The sequence below is a fragment of the Xiphophorus hellerii genome, chromosome 17 (assembly GCF_003331165.1).
Source record: "Xiphophorus hellerii strain 12219 chromosome 17, Xiphophorus_hellerii-4.1, whole genome shotgun sequence".
Taxonomy (NCBI): domain Eukaryota; kingdom Metazoa; phylum Chordata; class Actinopteri; order Cyprinodontiformes; family Poeciliidae; genus Xiphophorus; species Xiphophorus hellerii.
The window spans coordinates 11,488,559-11,506,525 of NC_045688.1; the positions used below are offsets into that span (position 1 = coordinate 11,488,559).

At 39.8% G+C, this 17,967-nt stretch overlaps 3 protein-coding genes across 7 annotated transcripts in view; 1 reads left to right on the top strand and 2 right to left on the bottom strand.

The window, feature by feature from the left end:
- The window catches only part of gsap (gamma-secretase activating protein), a 37,220-nt gene extending 25,585 nt beyond the window's left edge, over positions 1 to 11,635 (top strand). For 2 of the 4 annotated variants that reach the window (XM_032588975.1, XM_032588976.1), the window contains 7 exons: positions 3,429 to 3,499; positions 3,659 to 3,753; positions 4,163 to 4,282; positions 8,464 to 8,525; positions 10,388 to 10,492; positions 10,705 to 10,801; positions 10,910 to 11,635. In XM_032588975.1, coding sequence (XP_032444866.1) covers positions 3,429 to 3,499; positions 3,659 to 3,753; positions 4,163 to 4,282; positions 8,464 to 8,525; positions 10,388 to 10,492; positions 10,705 to 10,801; positions 10,910 to 11,010 — 651 coding nt within the window. In that variant the 3' untranslated portion in view covers positions 11,011 to 11,635. Of the gene's footprint in view, positions 1 to 3,428; positions 3,500 to 3,658; positions 3,754 to 4,162; positions 4,283 to 6,033; positions 6,845 to 8,463; positions 8,526 to 10,387; positions 10,493 to 10,704; positions 10,802 to 10,909 lie in introns of those variants that run through there. The other 2 variants (XM_032588977.1, XM_032588978.1) reach the window with 2 other exon arrangements.
- LOC116736485 (C-X-C chemokine receptor type 5-like) lies at positions 5,576 to 7,165 on the bottom strand. The gene is made up of 2 exons (XM_032588980.1): positions 6,776 to 7,165; positions 5,576 to 6,310 (listed from the first exon to the last, which is right to left on the bottom strand). The coding sequence occupies exons 1-2, from the start codon at positions 7,163 to 7,165 to the stop codon at positions 5,750 to 5,752; spliced, it is 951 nt and encodes a 316-aa protein (XP_032444871.1). The 3' UTR covers positions 5,576 to 5,749.
- A 502-nt stretch (positions 11,636 to 12,137) lies between the features above and the next one.
- The window catches only part of ccdc146 (coiled-coil domain containing 146), a 64,413-nt gene continuing 58,583 nt past the window's right edge, over positions 12,138 to 17,967 (bottom strand). For both annotated transcript variants that reach the window (XM_032588974.1, XM_032588973.1), the window contains exons 24-25: positions 16,090 to 16,212; positions 12,138 to 14,331 (exon numbers count right to left, since the gene is read on the bottom strand). In XM_032588974.1, coding sequence (XP_032444865.1) covers positions 14,131 to 14,331; positions 16,090 to 16,212 — 324 coding nt within the window. In that variant the 3' untranslated portion in view covers positions 12,138 to 14,130. The remainder of the gene's footprint in view (positions 14,332 to 16,089; positions 16,213 to 17,967) is intronic.

Below are 17,967 nucleotides of genomic sequence, written 5' to 3' on the forward strand. Positions count from 1 at the left end.
GATCATACATAATAGAAATAGTCACAGGAAACGGGACTAAGTTGTGATTTCGTGAGCCGCCATGTGAACCCAGTTGGTTTGCAGAGTGACGCGGAAACTGCGGGATAGTCCTCCAGTCAGTCCCTTAATATATCTCAGACATTGCCAGTCTTTTGATGCCACGATGTTGGCTGAACTGCAGCTGATAAATGAAGCCTCAAAAAAGGCAGGAGGAAGAACCTGCGAGTTTTCAAGGCACCTTCCTGTCAGGGTTTCTACATTTGGCTTTAATTTGCATATTTTCTGAGGCGGCGGTTTCTTCAAAGCTGCTAAAGTCAACATCAGAGAGCTTAGAGTCAACACACATTCAATGGAAGGCAATTTGTAACCGTGCAAACAGCTATTAAGAGGATTTATCTCAAGACTCTTAAATGGTTTACATTTAAAACAAATGAATAAATGAAAGGGTTTTGACACCGCACAAAATGCACTTCACTTTAAGGTTGTTTTTTTGTAAAATGTTTTCTTATGTTGATGGATTGAACACGGGAGATGTTTTCATTTGCATAACCAAGGAAAAGGAGACACCAAACCTTTGTCCTGCGTCTCACCGGGACTGTTGGTTCTGTAAAGTCAGGTTTTAATATTCCACCGAGGTAAATCCCTCCATGGTTTCGAGGTGCTGAAAGTAGACATACAGCATATATCAATGCGGCGGTATAAATCAGGCCAAGGGTAAGGCTCGGATTGAATAGAAAGCAGAATGTGCCAGGTTTTGAGTCTTGCAGAGGTAAAATAGGAACAGAGAGGAGGAAGAAGAAATCCTCCCTTTGCTGCGACAGGGCTCATGGATTTTTAACCCCGCGCCTTTAACATCCTGCTGAACGGAACAAAAATAGGTACCTGTGTAATCGCTTTTGGCCTCGCTCCGGCTCAGACACACGAGGTGATTACTGGGCTTATCCAGCGGAGTGGAAGAGAGATGGAGAGAGACTTATTCAAAGAGAAACAGCCTTTTGGGGTCACTTTATTTTAAGCACAGTTGACAAACTTCGGGCCTTGTTCTGCAGTCAGCCTGAGTCACGCTTTAAAAAAAAAAACCCTCCAAAAAACAGAGGTACTCCTCTACAAATAAAGAGCATGTCCCCCTTTCTCGCTGGTGCTTATTTAGACTAACGGCTGCATCGACACGGGGGGGAAATAGATTACAGCTTTTAAGACCAAGAGAAGTTTCAGCTCTGATAGATTACGGCTCCACTCTGCATTATTGTCACTGATATTTATTATTTCCCCGCCCCAGATGCAACAAACAGCTCAGAAAGAGAATAACCTGCTAATTGCAGAGTATAAATTGCACACATATTTCACGGCAGCACAATTAAAAAGACACTGGCTGCGATGTCCCGGCTTCTGTAAATGAGAATTTGTTCTGTAGCGAAGGTTAGTGCATTTTGATGCAGGAGGTCGCCACTGTTTACTGTTTAAGACAAACTGCTTAGTATAGATTTTAATTCATTACCGAGAGTCAAATCAGATTTATTCATTATGAGGCTGCGACTGCTTGGGATGTTTTTTTCCTTATTGTTTGAGACTTTGTCTGCGATCAATGCCAGCATGCATTGTACTCACAGCATCATCCACACTTATTTGGTGCCTCGGGTAAAGATGTGCAAATAACATTAAACTCCTATAGAAGAAGCATAATCTCAAACTGAATTTAAAAAAAAACAACATTTGAATTCAGCACTTTTTTGTGTGGAAACAATCGAAATCCATCACCATTTGTGCCAAAACAATTATAAAATAAACTGAACTGAAAGTCATTCTAAGAAAAAACTATATTTGTGATCATTTAGCTTATTTTTTTCTTCTATCTACGTAGTATAAATAACTATAAATGTGGAATATAGCAAAAGCCAAGAAACAAGAAAAAAAAAAAAGTTTTGTTCATGTGAGGTAGATGTGTGTAAGTAGGAGCTCCAAGAAAATCTGTGCTAAGCCAGTTACCATCTAAATCAGAGCTAGGTGTGGGCTGGTTGCTTGTATTAAAATATTCAAAAAGTTTGAAAAAAAGAGCTTTTAAAAAAATAAATAAAGAAAAGCAATAAAATTCATGTATTTTTAGTTGATGCCACAAAACTGGTATTGCTACTCAACGTTATAGTGTGGAAATCTAATCACACCTAATCAAAGTTTACAGCAAGTGGAACTGTGACAGACGTATACACAACTGTACCTTTCCTCCATGTACACTCAGCAGGACGGAAAGATGAAGTAAAGCAGTGGAAAAGCTAACCTCTCTGATAAAAGGCTAGCTTCTACCAGAGTACTTTAATTTTTATCAAGGTTGTCAATACATGTGCATAATTGCTGCTGCAAAGACACAAAAAAGCTGGAAAACAAACCTTTACTCTGAATAATTAAAGAAGTTGTTGGTTCCAAATAAGAAATAAGTATTGCAGTTTAAAACATACATAGCGATTTTCTTTTGTAATTTGCTCAAGTACTTAATATCTACATGTGAGTTCACATCTCGTGATTTTTTTAGAAAAACTTCAACTTCCGAGGGGGAATTGGAGAGAAAGGTGTGAAAAGGAGAAAAGGGGCCCAGAGAAACATATCGTGTGTGTGTGTGTATTTTATTTTTTGCTTTTTTTTTTTGGAGCTTATCTGTTGCATAAGAGCAGCTAATTGAAACTTCCACCCTAAGGTCACAGGAGGATGTTGCCGCTGGCAAAAGGAACAGGTTTCCCACTGGTGTTCAGGATGCGGATGAGGCAGACTGTCTTCCTGTTATTGTTCGGGAGACAGCAGAGCATTCGCTGGTGCGTGGGGAAACGAGCTCACATGGTGAGCGTTACTCAGTGCGACGGTTTCAAAAGTAACCCGAGTGAATACAAATACCCTAAAGGCTGTTAAAACCAACACAGATGGCTAAAGGAGTTAAACCCATCATTCAACAACAAATTAACTGTGGCAAACCATATTTTCTGGACTGTTGAGTTCAACGCCACCCATAAGTTTGATACTTCCAAGACCAGAATAATCAAGAAATTATACAAATAATGCCTGTCTGAAAACAAAGTTGTTGCTACCAAAGGTGCGACAACCAGTTAAGTTCAGTCAAGTTTTCCTCGTCCACACTGTAACGGTTTTGTTACAGTGGATTATGTGAAACATGTAATTGTGAGAAGACCGCCAAAAAACAAGTAGTCTCTGGAAAGAAGGGCTGTGTGTACGTTTTGACAGCACTGTGAATTTACAGGAACCAATAATCGTTGTAGCAGGTAAACGTGAGAGTCGTGTGTCTTCAGGCGTCAGTTCAAAATGATTGCGTTCTGTAAAGTTTCCAGGCGACTGATTTCGTCTGAGGGCAACATTTTATTGGAATCTAATGGAGCATGTCTTTCTCAAACCACTAAAATGTGTGTGTGTGTGTTTGTATTTAGCTGGAGCTCATCAGACACATGCTGGAATCAGCCTGGCTGAAGTACAAACTTGGCCCTCGTGCATTGTGCTTGTAAGTAGTCCAACTTCCTCTTTTGAAAACTTAACAGACTCCAGGAGCATTGCTGTGTTTACATGTGGAAGTTGTTGACGGTTTCTCCTTTCCATGTGTGAAAATTGCATAATCCTCTCAAATTCTTTTTTTTTTTTAAATTTGCTATTTGGTGTCCAGGGCAACGAAAGGCGGCCCGGCCGAGTGGGCCGTATTTCACTTCATGCTTCGGATCCTGGAGTCCACCCGGAGTCTCTGCCTGCCTCTCCCACCTGGTACAATCCAGATCACAGTTTTACTTGTTCTTCTAATCCCCATTTCTTGCGCGAGTCACAAAGCAAAACACGTGTCTCCCAGTGAGGCACGACAGAATTGTGCATTAGCAGAACGCTGACGAAGCTCCGGGAGGACAGGAATGCATTTCCACTCATTTGAATTAATTTCACAGGGTTTGCAGTTGTTTGGTACGTAATTCTGTCATTTTTTTTTTTTGTTTGTTTTGTTGTCACGCAGGAGTAAAACTTTCATTTTAAAAGTGAGGTCTCGAAGGAGCCGTTTCACAAATGTTGGCCTGCAACATATTGCATGAAACGCGTTCCGCGACGTCAGCTTTACTCTGTGAATATTTCAGTCTCTCCCCCCCCCCCTTCATTGTTTTCTCATTTCATCGGTTTGTTTCTCCAGGCTATCACACCCTGTTTGCTGTGTTTGCTGTTCGTTGCCTACCTCATCAAACCTTTCTACAGTACATTGACCACGGTTTCCTGCAGCTCACTGAAACCTTTGTGTCTCGTCTCATGACAGGTTTGTGTATAAATACGCATTTTTAAGGGGAAGAGGGCGGGTGGTAGATCACCTACGGTACTCAGAACAGTTTTGAAGTTAGCTTCTTTCAAGGGTTTCTGTTTGCAAACGTCCTCCATACTATCCAAAAGGTGTTTCTTTTAATGTCGAATACATTCACTCAATGCCAGACTAAGCTGCATAACAAATTGCATCTTTGTGACACACAGACTGTTCAGTTACAATTTTCATTTACCTTAATTTAATTCTTCCAAGGCAGTTAGTCATCTCTTTAGAACTCATTTGATTCTTCAGAATGTACAAGGAGCAAATCAACCGAATTCCATCAAAGTTATGATCAAGTTCACGGCTTAGTAAAATTTTCCATTTTATGGAAGCCAAACTGATTGAGTCCCTGACTTTGTAGCAATCTTTTACGCTGTTCAAGTATGTGGCAACAGTGGAAAGACCCCCTTTACACAAGAAAAAAACCGCCAGCAAATTCTGACTGTGTGAGAGACCGGTTTAATTAAAAATGTTTTGTAGTTTTATAGAGGAATGTATAACATGCTAATAATTATAAATAGTTCTTTTTGTGGTTGGCCAGCTTTGATTTTAAGACGTCTCCTAAATATGAGCGACAGGTGGCGTACCTTTGATTTCTACAACACGACTTTCCCTGTTTTGAGGGAACGAATATCTCAGAACAGTTTTTTTCTTTCCTTTCTTTAAAGTGAAGCCTGTAGCATCCTACTGTGCAGTAGCATAACCTGTTGTCTTCACAGCAAGATTTTCTCTGGCATATTAGAAAAACTTTTAAAATTGTAGAACGTGCACAGTGTAAAGTATGAGCCAATTTCAAACAAACATTCTTAAACTTTGTAGAAATTTTGGAGCAGAAAGGTAAACTAGCATGAGGTCAAATTATGCAATTGGCAAATAAAGGCATTCTGAATTGATAAAGTATGCTAACATTTTAACATTAGCTTTAGCATTGTATTCTAATGCATTGTATTAAACAATGCGACTTGGGACTCTCTTGATTCCAGCTCTTCCCTTTAGGTTAGTAGGCTAAAGAGGATATTCAGCAGATTTAGGTTTAAAGATTTAATTTTACCAACTTCTTTATTTCCACTGAAAGTCATATTTCAGAATGACCCAGCCAGAATTGGATCCGAACGAAGAATAAACGAAGGTAACTCAATTAGGGTGCTGGCAAGGGGACTTTAAAGTAAATGTTTAACTATTTCTCGGGTTTGATGTTTTTGGAAAACACACGGAATAAGCAAATAAAGAAAATACAGAATGCATGTCCAGCCTTCAAACATTTTAAAAGCAAAACGTGTCTTTACAGAAAGAGAAGTGGTCGATAAATCCACACCAAAGTCGTTGTTCGCATGGGATATTTTTGTGACCGTGTTAATACCTCATTATAAATAAAAAATGTGAAAAGGTTCAATAGCACAGCACAGACATCCAAGGATCTTGCTAAGAACTGTCATTAAGAGCCATGAGAAAGAGCTTTCTTTTCTTCTCTCTGTCTCTTAGCTGATGCCGAGAAGCAAAGAAATACAGCAGGGGGTTCAGGCAGTGGTTTAAAAAGTACAAATACTCGATGGACGTCAAATTCCTGCTAACGTCGGACAACGTTTGTGAGCGCGTAAAATGGGCGGCAATGGCCACAATGCGAGCAAACAAAGGCAGAAAGTCTATAAGAGAGACCGCGAGGATCCGAGTGAACAGTCTATTGATCTTTTGCTTTTTCTTGTCAGACATCTGAACCTTCCTGACGCCTCTCACAAGCTTTACGTAAAACACCAACACCACAAGTTGAGCCAACATCACTATGGCGACGTGGACCGCCTCGGCTTGCGGTTTCATCATTTTGGTCCTACAGGACGTCTCGTCGGACGCGGCGTCTCCGCTTGTCTTCTCCGTCAGCGAAAGCACAAGCGGGAGAGGCAGCAGGGCCCCGAGTACCCACACACCGGAGAGTAAAACCCGCTGCCATGCTCGGGTCACTTTTTCCCACTTGGCATGGTGAAGAATCTGGGAAGTGAAAAATAGCTTTAGATATCTACTTACACACAATATTCAGGGTGCATTTATTTTACTTAATCCTCCTTACTTTCTAGCTACTCTTATTACTTATTTCCTTCCAACTTATCCATTAGATATTGCAAGAACTTATTGCTTCCTTACTACCCGTTTATATAACTCTGTATTTCAGTACTTGGTTACTTTACATAGGTTTGCTAGTGACTAGTCCTGATTGATCAACATGAAATAAAACCACGCGTTTCTGATTTTAAAGCAGACAGAAGTAGTATTGGCAAAAAATAGCCCCTATTTGTCAGAAATGAACATTTCTGAAGTAGAAGTACAAGCAGTTTGGTTACCTATATTTTCCAAGTACCACAGACTGAAAATAATTATTTCCAGCGCATCAGTATTGCCAAATATGTTCAACCTGTTGCCCATTTTCCTACAGCGGTAAAGTGTTGAGTTGCGTACCTGGTAGTAACGTTGAACGCTTATCAGCAGCAGGATGTTGGAGCTGGAGGTTATGCAGAATAAGACGACGAAAAAGAAAAGTTGACACAACCCATGCGTCAAACGGGGTCCGGTGGCAAAAATGGCCCCGGCGATCACCAAGCAGAACAGCGAGAGGAGGTCCGACAGAGCCAGGTTGAAGATGAGGCGCTTCGTCATGGAGGAGCCTCGCAGATGGCTGCTGAGTTTTACGATCATGAGGACGTTAGTCGGGATCCCCAGGAGGCAGCTGAGCACAGCAATCACGCCAGCAGCGACGTACGACGGATGGCTGCAGGACAACAGAGACGTTACAGAGGTGGAGCAGTTGGCGTTTGGGAAGGAAATTGGCGTTTCAGTGACAGAGGCCATTGTGGAAGAGATAGAAAGAAAGAAAGAAAGAAAGAAGCTACAGAGCTGTATCTGTTGTCAGGTTACGGTTGAGTGAATGCATGGTGTAGTCTAAGAAGGGCATTAACTCATTCTGCAGAAGGTGTCACACTAGTGGTTTGTGGCCTTGGTATGTAATTCAGGACAGCATTTATTGATTGCAGGGGCTTGACTTTGGTTATGCAACTACAGCTTGCAGAAGACACAGCATTACTTTACTGTCACAACACCGAAGGTTTTCTTTAGAACAACTAGAACGAGCTTCAGGTGACGATACTGGTACCTTAGGCACAAATAGTCATGTTGAAATCATCGTTTCATTGTCCCCAAGTTGTTGCCTTTGACGTCAGAAGCCAACAGTAGCCGTTTTGGAAGAGTATGTTATTGTCATTGTCCAGTCGAGAGCTCTTCTTTCAGAATGATGGTGGGATGCTTAACAGCGTGCAGATTTTTACAGGTTTTTAAATGTCTACGGTCTGGTCTCTTCATTTTTGATGCACGACTTCAGAGGTCGTCGTATTGTCATTTAATCTCAGTATCAAGAAAACTCACAGGTGTTGCTGAGATATTTCTGTTTCGCTCAATTGATCAGTTTACGAAAACTTGTACTAAAAATGTTTCCCGTCTCTATGTGAATGAAGACCACGTGTTTAGTTGTTCAAATATAATAAGACAATACAAGCAGGTATTTTTTGATTTTAGCAAAAAGATGTGAATTGTTGTCCAGGAGACCAGGTTTGACGTTTTAAATCTGAGCCCGTTTCATGTGTTCTATTTGACACGAATGTCACATCAACAGGTTTTTCTCTTGTTGACACTAAACACCTGTCGGCGTGCTTTGGTCAACCACAGCCACCTGGCTTATCCTACTTTCTGAGTTTCCCCTGAAAACCAAGAGACCCGACTAAGCAGACGACCACAAAAGCAGGTCTCGTTAAAAGGCACACTGTACGATATATATTTCATTTAAGAAAACTAAAAACTACCATTAAATTAAATCCTTTTTGTGCACACTTGTTTAGCATATCATTCACCAACCTGATCCAGAACTTTAACTTGAGTTAAATTAGATTTGCGAGTCCATCCAACTGGCCTGTGTCAGTCTTCATCCATTTTCTTTTGCCAAACTTTGACGCCTACCAGCTGATGACGCTGGTATTATAAAACAGCTTTATAATAATTATATAATTGTTTTTTCTTGTCAATGTTTGTGATGTTGCATGTCAACGGGGCCATGGGTTCCAAACAGATTTGTTAATAATTTCTTCCTTTTTGTTTAGATTTGGACAACAGCGAAGCCAATGAGCGACTGAAGTTCGGCGTACTTAAGAGACTTCCTGAGGTACTGATGTGTGACCAAATTAATCATTAAGATTTTTGATTAGTTTAGAAAGCAACTCATCATCAGTCCTTATAACTTTATGTTCAGAATAAAGAGTCTAAACAGTGTATGGGTGACAGTTTAACATGGAGGAAGTTGAGAGCGTTTCCTTCTCCCAAACTAACTCCAATTAACTAATAGTCTGGAGTTATTTTAGATCTCATTTTCCTCAAGCATGTCTCATAATATTTGTGTAACCACCGGGTGTTAAGACTGAGAAAGGCTTCATGGAGACTGAGGTGACTCTGGGTGTTCAGGCTCTTGTGTAACTTCCATGTGTTCCTGTGTGTTTGTTTCATCCGCAACGTGATTAGAGGAATGTGGAGGGTTTTGCATCTCTGGTGCATTTCCTGTCCGTCAGACTTTTGTGGAGTGAGTTTGGTAGGCAGCAGAAACTCAAGACACAGCCTCACACATCTGAGGCAAAGTAGGAGGCATTTATTTCTTCCACGTTGGAGGATTTGCACTGTGAGAAACTCAGCCAGCTAATACAATGTCGAATTCAAATGTGTTTAACCACGGTTAAACTTTTTTTATTTTTATTTTTTTTAAAAAAGGTCAAACTAACTGAACCATTAAGTTCTACTACTGTAAGAAGTGAAGAAGAAGAGGTTAGCAAATGTTAGACAGCTATCTGCTACCTCAGACTAAAAGGGCTTCGCAACAGAAAACTTTAGTTTAGAGGAACTTTTATAAAACATGAGAAGGACTGTTCTGGAAGCCTGATGTTCAATTATTGATGTTGCATTATTATTTTTTAAAATCTAAGAAAAAAAAATACAACTGAATGATAGAAATGAATGAATAAAATCAAGAAACCTGTAACGAATTCGTTTTGAAACAGGGTTTGGATATTTACAACAAGGTGGGTGTTAGCTCTGACAAAGGCCAATATAATGGTGGTAAAGAAGAGCCAAAGTAGATCAAAGGCAACCAAACTGATGCCAAATTAGCCCTAAACTCAAAAAGCTTTATGCCGTTAGAGAACTGTGATTATTGAATCAGTAGCAGGTGTACTGATTAACAGTAGAAGCAGCTGTTAGGGGACCAGGAAAGGCACTCGGGCAAACTGATTGGAGTGAATGGCTAACATAAACCAGAACAACAAAACACAAAATAATAAACAATGCACTGTAGAAACAGACCTGTTCTAACTTCAAACATATAGGTGAATGCTTACTTTAAAAATCTAAATGACGTAAAAATTTTTATGTAGCCTTCTTGTGATGTTGCCCACTTGTTTGCGTGTATTGTGAACAGTACAGTTTTAACCAAAAGAGGAAAAATCTATTGTGTAACTAATAGAAAAAAAACACATTATTAATATAAACAATGCAGCTGGTTACATAAATTTGGCAGTTGTGCAATATTTAACTAATAGTTAATATTAAAACTGGTAACAAAATAATGTTCTATAACCTGAAGAGAAAATCAAATGTTGAAAGTGCAAAAGCTGAAAATGAATACATTTGAGTTGATTGAATAACTTTTTGTTAAAGTTTTTGCTAGTGTACTGAAGAAGAATAAATAATTATCCTATTGTAGTTCCCCTTTTTTTGTGTGTGATTTATGACTGTTGTGCCTTTTTTTTTTTTTTTTTTGGAACCCTAAAAATAGTACAAATTCCCCAAGACCCCTCATTAGCAGTCCACCCTTCGATAATGCTGCCGCTTTCCATTTGGTGGAATAGAAAGGGACAGCTGTTCAGAGCCTTTGGGGAATCTCTCTTTCCCTCTCCGTTTTTGTAGAAAGCGTGAGCTACATGCCTAAAACGTAAAGTGCTTTCTGTGTGTGTGTGTGTGTGGGTGTGTGTGTGTGTGTAGCCTATGGAGCAAAGGATCTACCATATGTGGGATCATCCTGTCAGCTCAGCCTCAATCTCCAGAGATTATGTCAAGACGCTGCTGGAGAAACACAACAAGAATAAGGTAACATGGAAAAAAATAAGTGATGCGTGCTGCATGCATTTCCTGTAAAATGTCTCATAGCGAAATATACGCCAGCGACATATCAGGAGCCAATTTTATCTGCAGGATGAGTTTAGGGGACTTCTCTCAGGTGCTGCTGTTGCTGATAAGTCTGAATTTGAATCTAACAAAAAAAAATGTCTTTGTTATTATTTTTTAATCTTTCTCCTCAGGGATTTGTATTTGCTGGGCGAGACAAACCTGGCTCCAGACCCGAGTTTCTTCCTCTAACCTATCTGGCAAAAATGCTCTCTGATATCGAGTCACAAGGTAGAGTAATACCTCTACATCCTGCAGGAAAGGCCTTTAAAGAAGCTTTAGGAGCAGGAAGTAAAGATGTTTTTTTTTCTTCCCCCTGGCGTCTTAACTCCCGAACAGCTCTGAACCCTTTCGAGGAGAAGGAAAACGTGGACGCCAGGTTTGTGGAGGAGTCGGCTCTGATGCAGACGCTGATCCAGCTGGGCTTCGAGGAAAAATGAGGCGGCTGGAAGGGCGACGAAGGACGCGAGACGGATGGAGAGAGAGACAGAGAGAAAGAAAAATAGATGAGGAGGAAAATCGGTTAAAGGAAGAGTAAATGTCTAACTGGGCCTTGAAGGCATGAAATGGATTGATGTCGGAAAATGAGAGTCGAGTGGAGAAGTCATGAACAGGATCGCACTGTTAAATGAAAAATTATTGCGGGAACAGAGGGATTATAGGGAAACTCTTGGTGCAATTCACAAAAAAAAAAGGACTGCAACAAAGATGCATCTTAATACTTCAGAATATAATTGTAAAGTTAAATTATTTCAGTTCCATTTAAAAAGCGAACATCATATATAGACTAATTATACATACACACACACAATTCAACTATTTATTTCTAATCACTTTATTATGACTTACAGTGAGGGCAATACAAAAAAAAATTTATTATTGAGAATATATTTTTTAAATCCAAATCTTATTAAAAAACTCTTAAAAACTTTTTTTCAGGATCGGCTGAAATGTCTAAACCCAAATCTCTGTCTTACTGTTGATCCTAACAGTACACTGCCGGAGTACAGGGTGTTTATGTAAAACGCAAGAAATTTCACAATAAAATACTTTTTTTCAAAGCAGTAGGACTTTCTGCATGTCTGATTTCTGATTATGATGCGGGATAATCCGACAAACACACCGGGAAGACTGCCGTCTTGACAGTTGTCCACTGACGCACTCTATATCCATTGTTGTCAATAAAGAAGCTGGTTGTGTCCGAGCACATGAATGGAAAGTTGAGTGGAAGAAAAAAAGAATAAGAGAAAACGCTGAACAAGCCACAGTAATGTCCGCTCGTCTCAGAGGGGCTTTGGAGTAAGTGCAGCCACGTTATCAGCTGGTGCTCCAACTGATGACATCAAAAGTTATCAAAATAAAGGCTTGAAACTGATCACTGTGTGCAATGAAACTATATAGAGTGCAAGTGGTTTTTTTTTTGATTCACTAGAATAAATTAGAATGACACTCTAAGTTTTAATATTCAAATAAATTCAACAATATTCAAATCAACCAAACGAAAAGGCCAAAACCTTTAGGAAGATGTTTTATCTAAATTAAGACCTTGGAGCTGCTAAGATTTTTTTTTGTCATCCAATTACGACCATCGAACGTCAACAGTATTTATAAATCACACATGCTCTGTACCCCTCCTCCTGTGTGTTTCCTGTAATGCTGCTGCGTCCCATCAGCTTGATTACCCGCCGACAAAAGGCTTCGGAGACAGAGAGGCTCGATGTGGTCTGCCACACATTAAGTCTGATTTCAACACAGATTTGTACGGCAGCCTATCAGCAGAACGTGTAAACATGGGGAGACAGATTCAAACTTTTTGTACAAGGCTGAGCCTGAATTGGATGGAGCCGGGTTAATGGAGAGGCGGTAGCATGTGGCTTGAATAATCAACCCCTGCAAAGTCACGAAGGAAGCGGTAGCTGTAAATGTTTGGTTGAATGTTCCCAGTTTTCAAAGTGTTTTTGCTTTGAGTACGTACCAGCTCCTTAACTCCTTTTAATCAGATTCATATTTTAAGACCATGCATGCTCATAAAACTGGAATGTAAATATTCATTTTTATGATCTTTTTTAAGCAAGGTCCAAAAGGACATGGACGAACCAACACAGACTATTGTCTTTTCTGCCAGTATTATCATCCTTTCGGTAATCACATGACTTGTGTGATGCAAAAAGAAAAGTTTCCATTGCAGTTTTGTGAAATACACTCATTTCAATAAAGCCAAAAAAACCAACTCATTCTAGCACAGAAACTTTGGATTAAAAAAATGTGAGTTTTACCTAACAGGACATCTTTGGCATGAATTAGTGCATACACTGTGAGCCAGACCTTCTCGTCCAACATTAGTGCCTGACCTCACAAGTGCTCTCTTTAGAAAAAATAGCTAAAAGTTTCCATAAACACACAGCTGAAGCTGGTATAGTTTAAAAGGCTGGGCAGACTTTCACTGAAGTCAGAAAGTAGGAGCAGGGATTTCACAAGATAAGTCATATTTACAGAAAGACACTCTCCTATGACATTTCACATTAAAATCATACATGTGAATCTTTCTCTAGGTGTAAACACATGAGTCCTTCTCCATCTAATGGTCTCCCTCACACTCTGTTATGCTGCCTGTGTTATGTAGCAGCCTAACAGTTTGGGGCCAAGTTAATCTGACAGCTTCCAGGGTGAATCTGCAATGGATGATCACACACACACACACACACGCACACCCCCGCACACACACACACACATTTGTCCCTTGGTTTCTTCTTAGGAAGTTGACTCAAGCTGCGAGCAGCACCACTCAGGTTTGACATGGTGCACACCAGCTGTTTCAGGACTTTTCCTCCAGCACATCTTTTCTTTTCACACACTCATTCATCAACTCTCACCAGCCATCCGAGGCGTCTGCTCGTTAATTTGTGTAAATTTCCGGGTATATCAAATGTATTTGATTTATTTATGGCAGACCTTTAGCTGTTTTAAGGCTCAACTTCGTGTTTTGGTGTGACGCGCCCCCCCCAAACTGTGAACTTTCCACCCAATTTGCAGCCCTCCGATTCATCCCGTTTTAACTTTGAATCTCCTCTACCGCCTCCTCCGACATCTCCGTCCCCTTCATTTAAATTCTCCTCTCTCTCTGTCATTCTTCATGCTCTTTCATTGCTTCCGCTTCCTCTCCAGATTTATCATTTTCGAGCGCGGCGCAGGCTCGCCTGGTCGTCTCGTGAAGCTCAGACGGACCCGTTGCAATTTATTTAAAGATTACGACCGTGAAGGGTGAAACAACAACAACAAAGCCGAAGAATGTGTGGGAATAGTTTAAAAAATTAATCTCATCTTCAAGGGAGAGGAGGTCGGAGCGGTGCTGATGTGTTGCTAGGCAGTGTGGCGATTGTGAAATCATACAGGAGAACATTATGCATCCCCCCTCCTCCCCCCGATCCTTTAAACTCGATGTCATACTTTCGCTTTCAAATCAAGCACTTGCAGAAAATATATGGGAACGAAGGAATACTGATGAAACTGAAAGAAGACAGAGAAATTTAAATGCTATCAGGATCCTTTTTTTTCTTTTTCTAAAAGTCCCAGGGTTTCACTGTTTGATTGCGATAATGCCTCATGTAGGCCCCCTGTGGGCGGGGTTTGATGGGCGGGAAGCGTCCAAAGGGTACGGGCAGACCGAGTCGGTCGTCCACGGGGATGTACGCGTTGGGGCGGGCTTCGGCTGTGGTGTACACTCCGTTTGGCAGCTGCCTCCACTTATTTTCCTCAGCAAGCTGCACACACACACACACACACACGCACAGAGAGAGAACCACACACCAGAAGCACTTTTAATATTTCATGCGAGACTGCATGACCTTGAATTAAATACTTAAATCCAGACCTTCCTGAATCTTAATCATGGAAATGGAAAAAAAACAAAACAAAAAAACAAAAAAAACGCAACAAGCAATACATTTTTTATGGAACTCCAGAAGAAGAGAGCAAACAGTTGAGTGCTTGAGCTGAAAATAATGAGGCTGGACAAAGTTGGAGGTAACGGTGACGGTTCTGTTGAGTGAAGGTCTTTTGTTTATTGGGAAAGGAGCCAAAGAAGTCAGGCGGATTGCTGGCCAACAATCTTCCCCAAGCCAACACTAACACTAATGGCTTCTACTGGATGTGCAAGCCATCTAAACTGTCTGGTAATTCAAACGAGCAGAAACAGATAATCTGTGGTGCCGGTCGCCCCCTTGGTCAAGTCAACAACTGGTGTGGAGGCATTCGAAGCAGCTGTGACCATTTATTGGCATTGCACTTAAAACTGTCTGCAGCTCTGGACCAGGGCCAGCTCTGGACTGAGCTGTGTAATTGTCAGAACTGAGCAATTATACGAGCTTTATTTCAAGGGATTATTAGGTTCTGCTCTTACAAATCAAGAGAAGAAGCTAGAAAAAGGACAGTAAACCAGCCACAGAAAGACAACCAAGCAATGCGGAAGTTGGAATGATGCAGCAAAATAATGGAGTTCGGCGAGGTTTAAATAGAGACACGAAACACTAAAAAGGTCAACGAAACAAATCTACGAATTGGCTCATTCAGAATCGCCAATCAAATTTTTTTTGTCACCGAAATGCTTTAATGAAATTATTTGTAATTTCTTAATTTAGTCAATTAAGACTAAATTTGTTCAGCAACAAAGCAGTTCAAAGTGCTTTTCATCACAAAAACATAAAGTCATAGAACACACACAGTAAACAATTGAACCATAGCATTTTGCTAATTATGTTTCGATGTTTGATTTTAATCCATATTGATGAGCAGAGGTTAATTTATATTTATCCAAAATCTTACTAAAGAGACATTTTTACTTTGACATTCTATATATATATATATATATCTATATATATATATATAGGCTTGAGTTTATTTTAACTGAGACAGGAGAAGTTGTTTCTGGGTCTAATGAAGTCGATATTGGTTCACAGAACAAAGACAGTGGTGGGCTCAATTGATTTGAACCCAATGTGGGTGATGGATCATTGTCTAACCATGGTGGACCCCGCTGAGTGGAAAGAAGGAAGGAGGGGAAAAAAAAAAAAAAGAGTCCGGCTCAACCGTGTCCATTTCTTTTTGTCATTTTTCTCGATTTCCAGCCCACAACAGCAGGCAGATAAACTGCTGTTAAATCTCACAAAACATAAGTGCTTTAATTGCTGTTTGCACACAAAGCAGCTAAGAAAGGCTTTAGGTCTAAAACAATTAAAAATGAGCCAATGTAGCTTCTTTTTTCCGTAGGAGTTGTTTAATTGGATTTTTTTTTTTGGCCTTGTGCTTGCAGTTTATTTTATGTTATTTTAGGAGCTTTGTTTTATTTTTGACCAGGAGACAGCTTTGATACACATTTCAGCCTTCTTGCTTGAATATTTTGTTTTTCTGCGCGTTTCCTTGAAAAGATACAGCTTTTCATATATAATATTTGCCTACCGTTTCTTCGACACTCTATTTGCTCTAAAGTGTGTCGTGTGAATTTTTAGCAGTTGATTGCTTACCCTCTTTTTCTCTTCTTTTTCCCTCTGCCTCAGCCTCCTGTCTCGGACGATCCTCCTCCAGACCTCCTCTACGTCAAAATACCATGGCGCTTTTGGCACCGGCTCCAGCTGACACTTGGTCATCTGAAAAAAAAAAATAATAATAATAAATAAAAACAAGAGCAGGGCAGTAAACATCCATTTCACGGAGCTTGCAGTGACATGGCTCAATTCAGATGGTTGCTTTGGTACCAGGATCCGGCTAACATTGCACCTCTCCATCTTTTACCTCAGGGATCAAGTGGCGTGCTGCGGGCGTGCATCAGCTCCAGCGATTCAACGGGGTATTAACACAAACCTCTTGAAATATTTACAGCGCATGTAGGAAATCCACAAAAAAAATAATAAAATAAAAAATACTTGCTGAAATATTTATAGAGGCAAAAAAAAAAAAAAGTAAACACGGCTTGAAATTCACAATTTCTTTATAAAGCAGTGATTTGGATGCTCTTTTACTTGAAGTAAACAGAACATAGTTCTTTAAATACATAGATATAACCCAGTTTCCGCAGTTTGAAGTTAGTTTAAATACTTTTTAGTGATATTTGGAACATCAGAACCAGAAATGTGGGCTCCGGATTAAACGTCAGCCATAACATTAGTCTATGTGCCTGTTACGTAAAAGTATCTCCGGGAGAACACATGCACAGGATGTTAACATGGACGGTTTCATTCTACTAAAGCTTAGTTTACACATTTACAAATAGTAGCGCCGTGGCTGACTGGAACCTCGTCTGACCCGACCGCCTCTCTCTTTGAGTCTTTTCATGTTTGGACAAACTGGCCGCCTGCTTTACGATAAGCTCTACAAGATCAGCCATAACATTTTTTTTTTTAAATTGTTAATGTTACTGATGTTCCTCCGGAAGACAAATCTGCTGGAAATGAAGCGAAAAAATACTTTCAGGGTTTAGGCAAGTGCTGGATGCCACATGTTTTTGTTAAAATAGTTTGTATTATTCCGATCTTACTGGAAAGAAAGTATCAAAACAATACATGGCCTTCAAATATTTCATTTTGTGTCAAGCTACAAACAAAAATCTCAGTAGTTTGCATAGTTAATCATGTAAAATCCCCTAAAATACCGCAGGGTTTTTGGCTTTAATGTGCCAAAAATGTGAGAAAAGGGGTTTGAACATTTTTGCAAATCTCCATAGAGTTTTATTTTTTTAGAGTAAAAGAGTAGAAAAACTAGCTTATCCACCCCCAATTCTGGTAAGTTAGTATAAATGTAAAAAGAAAAGGAGAACAACAGAAGAGTGCTGCAGTCGCTTTGCTCATGTTCTCTCAGATGATGACAGCTTAATGTTAAGCTTCAAAGTGGCTGTCAAAAAAGTAAAAAAAAATTTTTAAAAATGGACCACATCCATCTTTTATGTTGTGCTTTTGATGAGTTGGTGACAGGGGTGAGAAATACTGACAGAGCAAAAGACAGATAAAAGACTGGCGGCAATTTTCCAAAAAAGTGGGCTGGTAATACTCCACACACAGAATCGCAAAGTACTGAATCCTACATTAGAAGTGTAAAAATGTTAACAGTGTAATGTTATTTATTTATTTCATTCAACCATTATTTAACCAGGAAGTTCATTGAGATAATTCTCTAATGAGGGAGACTTGGCCAAGAGGCACACTGGTGTACAAAAATAATTAAAATATACAATTAAAATGTCATGACATTTACTCAAGGTCAAATGGGAAAAAATCCGGTAAGATTAGAGGATAAGATTAAGATTTCAAAAAATAATTTAAAAGCGGTCCATGGGAATAAACTGTGAACGTTTTAGTGTGACTTTTGCAAATTATTCCAGAACCAAGAGAAAGCGTTTCTTTTTTCCT

Excerpts from the sequence above, each read along its gene's own strand:
- LOC116736485 (XM_032588980.1), bottom strand. The coding sequence starts at position 7,165 with ATGGCCTCTGTCACTGAAACGCCAATTTCCTTCCCAAACGCCAACTGC. Across the intron at positions 6,311-6,775 it reads GCGTTCAACGTTACTACCAG|ATTCTTCACCATGCCAAGTG; the intron begins GTACGCAACTCA and ends TTCACTTCCCAG.